This window comes from Heloderma suspectum, chromosome 1, assembly GCF_057233095.1.
Source record: "Heloderma suspectum isolate Gila_16-S chromosome 1, 16-S_ref, whole genome shotgun sequence".
Classification (NCBI taxonomy): Eukaryota; Metazoa; Chordata; class Lepidosauria; order Squamata; family Helodermatidae; genus Heloderma; species Heloderma suspectum.
Genome location: NC_139458.1, coordinates 388687903 through 388701662, shown reverse-complemented (window position 1 = coordinate 388701662; position 13760 = coordinate 388687903). Strand labels below are relative to the sequence as shown.

Genomic DNA, 13760 nt, shown 5'->3' with positions numbered 1-13760 from the left:
GCAACATGTCATTGCTCAGTCTTAGCATGAGAGCACTCATCTGGCCTTGCAAAGAAGTGGCAAAGACAGCAGGCCTACCCCATCCCATCCCAAACCATGGCAATGCCCTGCCTTTCCCCCCCTCCTTCAAAAAAGTGCCATTCTTTGACGTCTGGTTTGCCCCAGGGTTGCATTACACACAGCAGCACAACAAACACTTTGTGAAGACTACAGCCAGGCCATCTAAGTGCTTTCGTGACTACATTTAAGAATTAGAAGCGAACAAAAGAGACAAACTAGGAGAAACACAGATGGTTATAGCTGCAGGTTGATAATCAAAGAGCAACAGTGTTTGTACTTGGCGTCCACATTGTGTCCCACATCCTTCCCTTGACTGCGCTACTTCAAAAAAATGTAGCCTCATCTATACATGTGCCAGCAAAGAGCTGGTAGTCCCAGGGCCCTGCAGCCTCCAGAGTAGGTGTGTGTACGTGTGCGCGTGTTCTCTGTGTGTGTGTGTGTGTGTGTGTGTGTGTGTAAAGCTGCACAACAGCAAAGCAACAAGGAGGCTCTGGATCCATTATGGATGCAGTCAGGCTTAAGTTAAAATATATAAGAAAGATAGAGAGACTAACAACAGAGTAATTTCAAAATATATTTAGTGCTAAGTGTTTTGGTTGTGCTATTGATCTTTCTTCTCTCTCTCTCTCTGTGCATATGCATATGCATTATGTGTGTGTTGTGTCTGAGAATGTATGTGTTTGTGTCATGCATGTGTTTATTGTCTGAGAATGCATGTGTGTGGATGTGTATGAATGGGGGGGAGTGGCCTGCCCACTGGTGGCAGGTCGTCCTCAGAAGCATAGCCATGAGGGGATGCAGCCACCAGGATGAAAAAGGTTCCCCACTCTTATAATAACTGGTTGTATGGAGGCTGGTTGCTCAGCACTATTTCCTCCTGTTTTCTCTACCTCTCCCCTCACCACTCATAGGGGCACAGGCATCTGACTTCCAGCAATTGCCCCATGCCTTGCAAACGTGAAGGCTCCCTCCTGATGCCCATAACTCACTAAGGATGCAAGGATGCAGGTGAAGGGGTGTTTTACATACTTCACTCCATTGACCATGAGGGCTGCCATCGTTCGGGAAGGAGTCACACTTCGTGCCATGATGCCTAAGGACTGGGCAGCTGCTTTCTGGATGAATTCACTAGAATCGCCTGCCTTCTGGAGAAGTACCCTAGATATCTCCTCAACTTCTTGATCCATGTGCTTCTTCATGGCCTTGAAGAGCTCAGCAAGTGTCTCAATAGCAAACCGAGACACCTTTGACCGCAGGTTGCTAACCTGGTAAAGGAAATGTTATGACTGGGGTGTTCACATATCACATGATCCTATTTACCTTTGCAAATTCTGATCCATAAACCCAAGGCAAGACAATTTACTTGTTAGTACCTTTACACGTGATGCCACTTTTCTTATCCAAGTGCATATGACAACATGCCAATCAAGTAAACACATGCCTGGGTCAATCTGAGTGTACTTCTGTATTATGTACCTATCATGGATCAGAGGAATATGCAATCATTTCAGTCTGGGGATGTGCATGGACACCACACGGCCTGCTGATGAAATCCAAGGAAGGGCCAGGCATGTGGACGCAGAAGAAGCAATGCAACCATTTCATCAGGAACTCAAATACACTTCATCTTGGGCTCCTGTTCCAACACACCCAGACTAGACAGCTGAAGTGGCACGCCAAGCCAAAAATGCAGGGCGGCCAGAGCACAGAGAAGAGCATTCCATCTGTGCTCCAGCTGCCTGCATTGGATAGGAATCAGCCTCTGGGTTCGGAGGCTGATGTCTACCCTGATAGAATTGCACCCTTAATTGTCACTTTTAGATTTTGGTTTTCTCAATTTAGCTTTTTCATTTAACTACATAGGTGTCACGTTTAATTCTTCTCATGCCTAGAGGAACTTAGTAACGCTTTAACTTAGCTTTTTGCATTCAAGTAGTGTGCAGGAGGAAGTCAAGGGGAAGTTTGTTATTGTTTTTAGCATGTTTTAGTTTAGCTTTAGGATGCAAGTATTGTGCAGGAGGGCGCTGAAGGGGAGTCATATTATCCAAACAGCAATGCTAGAAGCTCAGTTTTCTATCTTGCTCAGTACGTCTGTAGTCCCAGCTTTGTTAATGGCAATCTTTTAAGTTAATCTTACATTTATATTACATTCTCTTGTAATCATGAAGTAGGTTCCCAATTATTCTCATGTGAACACCACACTAATTTTCTTAATTTTTAAATAAAGTGTTTAATGCATTTCAATTTACTTTTGAGTCTGCGGCAGTTTGCCTGCTTGGACTTGGCTTGGTTGTCTGCCAGAGTGTCTCGAACCCAACTGGAATGGTTCTGTAGCTAAACAGGACCAAATTAACAGGATGTGGCACCCCTTGTACAGTTTTAGCACTCACGTGTACAGGTGAATACCTGCATAGAGCTAGAAAAAGCAGACTTACACTCTACTCATTTTTCACTTTGGCGCAAACAACGCATGGAATAAGAAGTAGTCACTTGAATCAGGGCAGAAACGAGCACCCACTTTTTTGGCCTCACTTTTCCAACTCTAGGGCCAAACCAGACCAGACGTAAGAGGTGTGTGAGCAATCTTCCAACATTTTTTTCTTTCTGAAAGGCAGCCATGGGGCTGCAAATTTGATTGGAACTGGAGTAAGGAGGGGAAGGTGTGCTTAACCCTTTCCTCGTGAGCCATTAATTCCTATTAAAATCCCTTTCCAAGTAGCTTTCCACACTATCATGAAAAACATATGATGACCCCATGCCTTTTCCTATGTATCAGGAAAAAAAAAATGTCCTGCAGGAAAATTATCAGCCCTTGCTCCTTCCTGGCTGCTTCTCTGATTGAATTCACAGCCTCTCCCAGCTGCATTGTAATTAAAAACAAAAAAGGGCACAGGATTGCTCCCATTTCACCCATATTTGGCCCAGCCTTATCCAACCTGGGTGCCCTCCAGATTTTTGGACTTTGACTCCCATCGGCCTCAGCCAGCATGGCCAATGGCCAGGGATGATGGGAGTTGTAGTCCAAGCTGTCTGGTGGCAGGGCCTTCAATGGTAAGAGGAGCATCAGCTGCTGCCACCATCACACAATGGGGAATAAGGGGCATGAGCCAACACCACTGCTGCTCAGATGGGGGAAGGAGCACAAGCCGCCTCTGCTGCACAGGGAGGGAATAAGAAGAGTGCGAGCCACCACTGTCACCATCACCCACTTCCCACTTCCCACCTGCCATCTGCCTCCACAAGCCTTTCCCACAATACCTCGCTCTGAAGGGTACTCTGTGACAGCGAGGCATTGGCAGGGAAGTGGCCCTGGAGACTGCCTGTGGCACAGTGGCACAGTTGATCTCCAAGGCCACCTGTCTACCAATGCCTTGCTCTCATAAAGGACCCCTCAGAGTGAGGCAATTGGCCAGGCGGGCTCCCCGGAGAGCCTATCCTCCCGATGCCTCACTCTAAGGGGTCCTCAGAGCAAGGCATCGGGTGGGCAGCACTCCAGGGAGCCACGTCAGGCGTTCTCTTGCTGTGGCCTGTGCGGCTTTCCAGAGCAGCCACCCACCTAAGCTTTACTCGGAGAGGGGCACAGGGTGGGCAGCTGCAGATGCTCGGGAGAGCCACAACAGCTGCTTTCCTGCTGCAGCATTTGTCGCAGCAGGAGAGTGGCCAGCGGGGCTCTCCTGAGTGGCCGCTCACCCTATCCCTCACTTTGAGACCCATGGGGCACCGGCAGCATTGGGACCCATGGCCCTCCCAGTGGCAGGGGATGTGGGATCTGCCACCCGTCCAGATTTTTCACCTGAGGCAGGGGATTCACCCCACCTCATGGGAGGGCCGGCCCTACTGGAGGTCACCAGGTTGGGGCAGGCTACCCTACATAATACTCATTCCTTTTTCTTCAGGGGGGGCATGAGACTATTAATCAAACTTGCTTGTATAACAGTTGGAAATGAAAGCTGAATCCTGCAAGAAGCTGTATTCCCACTGAACAGACAACTCAATGTATTTGTTTTATGGATCCCCTGGTTTTATGTTTATTTTTCTCTGCTGTGCTCCTGTCTTTTTTACACTGCCTTTTTGGTTCATGTTGAGATATTGATGATGATCTTTAAAATATTGTAAGCTGCCTTGAGACTTTTTAAAGTGGAAAGGCAGGGTTCACTACTTTTAATATGTGGCCTTTGTGGACTTTACTTCAGCATTTGCTTTAATAGACAAAGTTTGTTTATGGGAAATACTGTCATAAGCTAATACAGACAAACATTTGTTTCCGATTCAGAAACTTTATTCCTAATAGTGACCTAGGAGTGCATATTAGTTGTTTCTGATAAGGTTAACACTAGAAGAGTTAGGCAGTGCTGCTTAACGGCTCCCTTCCTGCTCAAGTTTTATGTGAATAACCTCATTATCTGATTTAAGTTCTATGGATTATTTCCCCGCATCAACTGGAAATAGAAATATCCAGATGTTGTTGTTCGCTGATGACATGGCGCTTCTATCCACCACCCAAGTAGGTCTAAGGAAACCTCTAAACAAGCTAGGCAAGGTCTTCAGTTTGGAGAATTTGGTTATAAATTACTCCATAACAAAGGAAGAAGCATCATCATAAATGGAGCATAGATGAGCACATGACTGAGCAATGTTCCAACTTCAAATACTTGGGGATACACGTCTCCTCTAGGGGCAAATTGGAAATCTCATATAGAGGCAGTAAGACTTTCAGCTTGGAGAACAAGACAAGTAATTCGAACTTTCAGGAGGCTTAAAGGGGGATCTTTGTAGCTCCTACGTGGAAAATCTATACAACCAAGTTACTCCCTCAACTCCTAAACTGCTTTTAGCCTGAGATATGGGGGCAGAGTCCTGTCTGAGATATGGGGGCAGGGACAGGACTCTATAGTTGAGACCATCCAGAATGGGTTCCTGAAGAAACTCTCTCGAGGGGTTCCTTCCTCCTTACTGAGATTGGAAGCTAGACTCCCAGGCATCTATTAAGGCAAAAGATTGCTGAATGCAGAGGAAGGAAATCTAGCAAAACAACTTGCCAAAGGCAGATAGGCCCATTATTGGCTTAACATTGTCACAGTTTTATTTTGGAGAAGCTCAAACTACCTTAGTTTATAAGGATAAATAGTTCATCACAGACAGAATCTTTGAGGCAGAGTTGTCATGAAAATGTATATGCCAGCCAATTTCAAGCATTTCCCCCATGGTTCAGCCTTTTTAAGAGAGGACAATACTTTCAACAGTATCTTCAGGAACTGACTTTTGTTGCCATTAGAAAGGCATTCACTGCCCTTTGTTTTCGAACAATGCTCTGAGGATATTTGGAGGGAAAGTATACAGGGATCCGCTATGCACAGCAGTTGTGTACCTGTGGCACTGGGTGAGCAGAAGATGTAGTGCATTAGCTATTACATCGTCCCCTGTATAAGAACCCAGGGCTCACTTTCTGGGGGATCTTTTGAAAATAAGAGCTGGATGGCCTCTGGCTTGACATTATTTGTGACAATTATAGTAATTCCATCACAAACAAGGTCGCTACCTTTGCAGTAGCAACACAGAAAATTCAGCACAGTTTTTCAATGATATCTGCAGTGGATTGTAAAGGCGATGATCTGCTACAAACCTTTGTAAATGTGTACCACTGTTTGGTTTGCTTTTACTGGTATTATATAGTATTTTATTTTGTAATGGACTTTGTGCTACAGACAAATACATTCAATGGTTTTAATAAATAAATAATAGCTACAATTGGATTCCCAGAACAAACCCACGACTGGAATAGCATCAGGGGGACTCAAAGGGTTGGATCCAACTGTCACGCGAGAGGAAGTCCACTCGTGCAATGGGACTTCTGCTCAAACAATGGGGCTTCTCCATCCTCTTCTCTCCTCTCCTCTGCATTCCCCTCCCCATGCATGCCCCAGATCTGCTCCAGAGAGTCCCCCAACCCTCCAGAGCAGATTTGGGGTGCCTGGGGGGCTGCAAGGGGGAGGGGAAATCCATTCTGCTAGTGGTTTCTGATCACTAGCAGATAGACACAGTTGGATCCAACCCAAATTATTTACTTCCTTGGTACTTGAGGGAAGTAAAGCAGGGATTTAGCCTTTTTACAACCACTCATTTCTGGCTGAAGGAGGGAAACAAGCCGTATCAACAAGGAAGCCTCTTGACACTGTAGGCCAGAGTGGGTCATGCAGTATCCCCTAACTAGGTGAATTGAGCTCACCCTGGGCTGGATGAGGTTGCACTCTCCCTGAAGAGCAAATCTGCAGTCTGGGGTGCTCGTTGATCCATCCTTGTCACAGGATCTTGTTCTGAGGGCCTTCTTTGGATGCCTCCACACCAAAGTTTATACATTTTATCGTTGACCTGTTTTAGTGCGTCTATATTTTAATTCACTTTTATTCTTGATGAAACCCACCCTGAGAACTTGGTTATAGGGCTGGTATGAATAAATAGCCACAACGAAAGCTCCCAGTCTGGCTTGCTCATTGGTTTGAGCAACCGCTGCTGTCTTCCATGTGAGAGACTGCCCTTGCCTCACTTTTGCCTTCACAAGCATGAGCACAAATACACACACACCCCTTAACAAGAGCCGCATGTCCTGACAGATGACTGTGAGCTGTCCGTGATCAGGAAGTGCCAGAAATATCTCTCTGTCCTATTTTCTTATATAACTTTTAAGAGTATATATAAAAAGCAACTCCTTGACCGTAAAAGATGGGCATAACTAGGCAGGAATCAAAACTGAAGATGTCGCCATCTCTCTGAGAAAGGATTTATGGAGGAGAGAAAAGTCATCCATATGTCTTTACACACACACACACACACACACACACACACACAGTGGAGGCTGGTGGCTCTGATTTTGGTGGGGCTGTAAATCCATTGTGGGTTTCAGTCAAAACCAGCCAGAACTATAAAGGAGCTATCCAGGGTGCTGAAACATAGCCCCCAAAATAGGTTAAGCACCTTGGATTGCTCCTTTAGAGTTCTGTCTGGTTCTGACTGAAATCCAGAGTGGATTCATAGCCCACTGAAATTGGAGCCACCAGCCTCCACTGTACACACATATACACACACATTAAGCAGGGCCGGGGTGTCTATGCTCAAATTCTCAAACTATGTTTGTGTTATCATCTGCTTGCAAGGTGGAAGAGTTTGAATCCCACAGAACTGAGTTCCATATTCAGATAATTAACATCTGAACATGCTCAAACCTTCCCATAACCTGGGAATCAAGTTTACGTCTATGTTTATTTTAGAGAAAAGCTGAAGACCACAAATTACAGAATGGTCATGATATGCTGTAGATGAAAGAAGGCGTAACGGCCTCGCCAACACTGCTGTTTTAACAGCCCAATCAGCTGCTCAAACAATGAACAAGCGTAGAAATGGCCCCTGTGGCTTCTTTTCCCTCCTGCTTTTTATTAGAAGGGTTTAAAATGAGAGCAATAAAACCTATCCATTAAGTGGTCAAATAAATAGCAAAGCTGCTCACAGCAGTCATGGGTGAATAAGCAATCTGGAATCTGTGACTTGGCTAGCTCAGAGTCCAGCACAGGCGCTCTGGGAATGCCAGACTGCAATGTGGAAAATGTAGGTGACGCAAATTAGGCATGATTCCCCTTTTCTTTGGTAAAGATACAGGAAACATCCAGGCAATGAGATGCAGTTGACAGAAGAGAGCAGTGGAGGCTGGTGGCTCCGATGTCAGTGGGGTGGTGAATCTGCTCCAGGTTTCAGTCAAAACCAGTCAGAACTCTAAAGGAGCTATCCAAGGTGCTGTCTAATTCTGACTGAAATCCGGAGTGGCTTCACAGCTCCACTGAGATCGGAGCCACCAGCCTCCACTGGAACAGAGAGAATCAACATGGTTGGACTTATGACACAGAGGTGCTTCCCTTGGAAGGTGGTGGAGAGGACTGAGGGGAGATATGATAGCGCTCTTCAAGTACTTGAAAAGTTGTCACGGAGAGGAAGGCCTGGATCTCTTCTCAATCAGCCCAGAGTGCAGGACACAGAATAATGGGCTCAAGTTACAGGAAGCCAGATTCCAGCTGAACATGAGGAAAAACTTCCTGACTGTTAGACCAATACGACAATGGAACCAGTTACCTGGGGAGGTGATGGGCTCTCCCACACTGGAGGCATTCAAGATGAGGCTGGACAGCCATCTGTCAGGGATGCTCTGACTTGGATTCCTGCACTGAGCAGGGGGTTGGACTTGATGGTCTTATAGGCCCCCTTCAACCCTACTATTCTATGATTCTATGGACTCCCTGTTACTGGAGGTTTTTAAGCAGAGACTGGATGGGCCACCTATCAGAGGTGCTGTAGAAGTGGATTTCCTGCATCGGCAGGGAGGTGGACTAGATGACCTCTGAGGTACCTTTCAAGTCTTTTGATTCTAGGTTGAACCTGGGTTTTGATATCTAAGTATGAAATACACATGCATCAGGTCAATTACGAAGGCCATGTGCGTGGATCAATTGTGGCTTCCCATCCACCTCCAAATACACATACTCAAGGGACTGATCCTTTTCCTAATCAGTGCTTTATGTGATGTGTATACACATGTCCCCCATTACCTGGCATACCACAAAGGTATTTTGTACAAGAATATTAGAATCTGCGTATAAAATGTCTCTTCCTCTTTTACAGACAGATATGGGCAAGTTGAATTTTACATACAAAATAGATTTATTATATAAAACCATGGCATTATCCAAGTCACATGCTTTATACAGGATGGGGCCACAGCTCAATGTTAAAATCCGTACTTTACATCAGCCATCCCCAACCTGGTGCCCTGCCATGCTGGCTTGGGGTAATGGGAATTGTAGTCCAACAGACCTTGAGGACACCAGGTTGGAGAAAGCAGCTTTACATTTAGAAGAGCACACACGGTTGCATTTTTGTTCCTCCATGTCTTTTCTGAAAGCTGCTTCTATTGGACATGGCCAGAAGATGGGAGCTTTTATAGTCAGCCATGTGTCTCAGAAGTGTGGTTTGGCCTTCTTGGAGACTGGTCATGAGTTACATATGGGAACTGAACAGTGTACATCTAACAATTTGCAAGGTACAAAGATACTCTCTTCTAGTCATTTCCGAACAACTAAAGACTAGGAATGTAACGTGAGTGGCAATAAGTGGTTTTGACTGTTAAATCCCTGAACAGTTGGGGACCGGGAGCTGTATTCAGTTGTGTCAGAAGTATGCATGGCCAGTGTGGTGTAGTGGTGAGAGTGTTGGACTGGTAGCTGGGAGATCCAGGTTCTAGTCCCCACTCGGCCATGGAAGCTCACTAGGTGGCTTTGGGCCAGTCACAGACTCTCAGCCCAGCCTACCTCACAGGGTTGTTGTTGTGAGGATAAAATGGAGAGGAGGAGGATAATGTAAGCTGCCTTGGGTTCCTTGCAAGAGGAAAAAAGGCAGGATATAAATGCAATAAATAAATAAAATAAATTTATCTAGCAGAGGCTTCTGCGAATGGAGGAGGGGTTATTCTAATAAAGACCCCCATTTTTCTGCAGCCCACTGTGCCACCTCCCATGCTCTACCAAAAGGTCCTCCAACCCTTTAGAGCAGATGGGGGGGGCATGCAGGAGACTGCAGAGGGAAGGGGAGTCAGTAAAAATGGCTTCTCTCCCTCTTTCCACTTACAGAAGCCTCTGCTGGATCAGAAACCTTGCCCTTCTGTCGGCGGAGGAGACACAACCCCAGGTTATGCTTGAACCTATAGGAGCCTATGATTGGCCTCAGAGGCTCTCTGGCCTGCCATCAAAATCAACGAGACAGGCAAGTACCAGAGACAGGGCCTTTTCAGTGGTGGCCCTGTATTTCTGGAATTCTCTCCCTGGAGAAGTATGCATGGCCTCTTCCATATTTGCCCGCAAGCTGACCTTGAAAATGATTTTTGTTTCACTCACTGTTTTATTGGCTTTTTAAAATGTGGTATGCTTAGCTGCTGCTGTTTTCATGTGGCTAGTTTTGACTGGTTTAAATATTATTTCAAATATTATATATGTTACTGCTTTCTCATCTTTGTAAGCCACCTTGGGAGGGATTTTACCTTGAAAAGTGGGGTATAAATCAAAGAAAGAAATAGGAGAAATAGCCCTGGTTCAAGTCAAGTAGGATGGATCTGGAATAAGGAGAAAACTCCTTTTTAAAACCTACATGTGAATGTGAAGATCCTAGGTATGCCTGACCCAACTGGCAAGTGTGCGGATCTGAGCTAGTATCTACAACACTGTTCCCAGCTCTAGGATAGCAGTATGGCAGCAGTTTCTACATGAGGCTTTTAACCTGCACCTTAACTGAGGCTTCTGCTTCCAGATTCTTTGCAGGATTAAGATCGTCTCCTTTACACATGTTTTTTTCCCAGGGAAAAAAACATTTATCTGCCTTTCTATATGTTCCATTATACAACCACTAGATGGCATTGTGGTATAGTGGAATTGCACCATTATACAAGGGTTCTTTGAATGTCAGATCAATGAATCAAGGTAAGCTGGAGGTGGTCAAACATGAGATGGCAAGATTGAACATCGACATCGTGGGAATCAGCGAACTAAAATGGACAGGCATGGGTGAATTTAATTCAGGTGACCATCATATCTACTATTGTGGGCAAGAATCCCTTAGAAGAAATGGAGTAGCACTCATAGTCAACAAAAGGGTGGGAAAAGCAGTATTGGGGTACAATCTTAAAAACGATAGAATGATCTCAGTACGAATCCAAGGCAAACCATTCAACATCACAGTAATTCAAGTCTATGCCCCAACCACTGAGGCCGAAGAAGCTGAGGTTGATCGGTTCTATGAAGACCTACAACACCTTCTAGAACTAACACCAAAAAAAGATGTCCTCTTCATCATAGGGGATTGGAATGCTAAAGTAGGAAGTCAAGAAATCACCGGGATAACAGGCAGGCATGGCCTTGGTGTACAAAATGAAGCAGGACAAAAGCTAATCGAGTTTTGCCAAGAGAACATGCTGATCATAGCAAACACTCTTTTCCAACAGCACAAGAGGCGACTCTACACATGGACGTCACCAGATGGTCAATATCGAAATCAGATTGATTATGTCCTTTGCAGCCAAAGATGGAGAAGCTCCATACAGTCAGTAAAAACAAGACCTGGAGCTGACTGTGGCTCAGATCATGAGCTGCTTCTTGCAAAATTTCGGCTTAAATTGAAGAACGTCGGGAAAACCACTAAACCATTCAGGTATGACCTAAATCATATCCCTGATGAATATACAGTGGAGGTGAGGAATAGATTTCAGGGATTAGACCTGATAGACAGAGTGCCTGAGGAACTATGGACGGAGGTCCGTAACATTGTTCAGGAGGCAGCAACTCAATCCATCCCAAAGAAAAAGAAATGCAAGAAAGCCAAGTGGCTGTCTGATGAGGCTTTACAAGTAGCTCACGAAAGAAGGGAAGCGAAAAGCAAGGGAGAAAGGGGAAGATATAGCCAACTGAATGCAGAGTTCCAGAGAATAGCAAGGAGAGACAAGAAGGCCTTCTTAAATGAACAATGCAAAGAAATCGAGGAAAACAACAGAATGGGAAAGACTAGAGATCTCTTCAAGAAAATTGGAGATCTCAAGGGAACATTTTGTGCAAAGACGGGCATGATCAAGGACAAAGAAGGCAGGGACCTAACAGAAGCAGATGAGATTAAGAAGAGGTGGCAAGAATACACAGAAGAACTATACAGGAAAGATCTGAATGTCCCTGATAGCCATGATAGTGCGGTCACTGAACTTGAGCCGGACATCCTCGAGAGTGAAGTCAAGTGGGCCTTAGGAAGCATTAGTAACAACAAAGCTAGCGGAGATGACCAGCCGAGCTATTTAAAATCCTAAAAGATGATGCTGTTAAAGTGCTGCATTCAATATGCCAACAAATCTGGAACACTCAACAGTGGCCACAAGACTGGAAAAGGTCAGTTTACATTCCAATTCCAAAGAAGGGCAACGTCAAAGAGTGTTCAAACTACCGCACAATTGCGCTCATTTCACATGCCAGCAAGGTGATGCTCAAAATCCTACAAGCTAGGCTTCAGCAGTATGTGAACCGAGAACTACCGGAAGTGCAAGCTGGGTTTCGAAGAGGCAGAGGAACTAGAGATCAAATCGCCAACATTCGCTGCATCATGGAGAAAGCAAGAGAATTCCAGAAAAACGTCTATTTCTGCTTCATTGACTACGCTAAAGCCTTTGATTGTGTGGATCACAACAAACTCTGGCAAATTCTGAAAGTGATGGGAGTACCAGACCACCTTACCTGTATCCTGAGAAACCTGTACGAGGGTCAAGAAGCAACAGTAAGAACCAGACATGGAACAACCGATTGGTTCAACATTGGGAAAGGAGTACGACAAGGCTGCATATTGTCACCCTGCTTATTTAACTTATATGCAGAGTACATCATGAGAAATGCCGGGTTGGATGAATCAGAGGTTGGAATTAAGATTGCTGGGAGAATTATCAACAACCTCCGATATGCAGACGATACCACCCTAATGGCAGAAAGCGAAGAGGATCTAAAGAGCCTCTTGTTGAGGGTGAAAGAGGAGAGTGCAAAAGCTGGTTTGAAACTCAACATTAAAAAAACAAAGATCATGGCATCTGGCCCCATCACTTCCTGGCATATAGAAGGGGAAGAAATGGAAGCAGTGACAGATTTTACTTTCTTGGGCTCCAAGATCACCGCAGACGGTGACTGTAGCCATGAAATTAAAAGACGCTTGCTCCTTGGGAGGAAAGCTATGGCAAACCTAGACAGCATAGTAAGAAGCAGAGACATCACCTTGCCGACAAAGGTCCGTCTACTCAAAGCTATGGTTTTCCCAGTAGTAATGTATGGCTGTGAGAGCTGGACTATAAGGAAGGCTGAGCGCCGAAGAATTGATGCTTTCGAACTGTGGTGCTGGAGAAGACTCTTACGAGTCCCCTGGACTGCAAGGAGGTCAAATCAGTCCATCCTAAAGGAAATCAACCCTGAGTGCTCATTGGAGGGACAGATACTGAAGCTGAAGCTCCAATATTTTGGCCACCTAATGCGAAGAGAAAACTCCCTGGAAAAGACCCTGATGCTGGGAAAGACTGAAGGCAAAAGGAGAAGGGGACGGCAGAGGATGAGATGGCTAGATAGCATCACCGATGCAATGAATATGAACTTGAGCACACTCCGGGAGAGAGCGCAGGACAGGAAGGCCTGGCGTGCTATGGTCCATGGGGTCACGAAGAGTCGGACACGACTGAACGACTGAACAACAACAACAACACAAGGGTTCTATAACGCCACTGAGAAAAAATACCACACTTTCCCCATTAGGAAAACCCCTGTGATAATGGTTGCAAAGCACAGGAGAGGCCCTGGAGGATGACAACATCATGTAAATGATCTGCAAACTACTGTGAGTGAGTCCACAATAAAAGCTTCATGGGGAAAGGCTCCAGGAATGCCCCCATAGGCTGGGGAGGGAGAAGCAAACCCTCCTGCATCTTGCAAAAGCTAGATTCAGACCAAACATTTTAAAAAATAGCAACAACTATTAAAAACATAAGGAACCTTTGCAGATTCATAAGTAAAGAATGTAATATCTGACTTTCAATCTGAGCAACCAGTGAATTTCAGTCTTCATATTTTTTTAAGTGACCTTCTAGGCTTTAACACCTA

The 13760-nt window shown here is 45.2% G+C and overlaps 1 protein-coding gene across 3 annotated transcripts in view; it reads right to left on the bottom strand.

Annotated features, from left to right (window-relative positions):
* TOGARAM2 (TOG array regulator of axonemal microtubules 2) overlaps nt 1-13760 on the bottom strand; it is a 121175-nt gene that overhangs the window by 28323 nt on the left and 79092 nt on the right. For all 3 annotated transcript variants that reach the window (XM_084828603.1, XM_084828605.1, XM_084828604.1), the window contains one exon: nt 1090-1325. In XM_084828603.1, coding sequence (XP_084684729.1) covers nt 1090-1325 — 236 coding nt within the window. The remainder of the gene's footprint in view (nt 1-1089; nt 1326-13760) is intronic.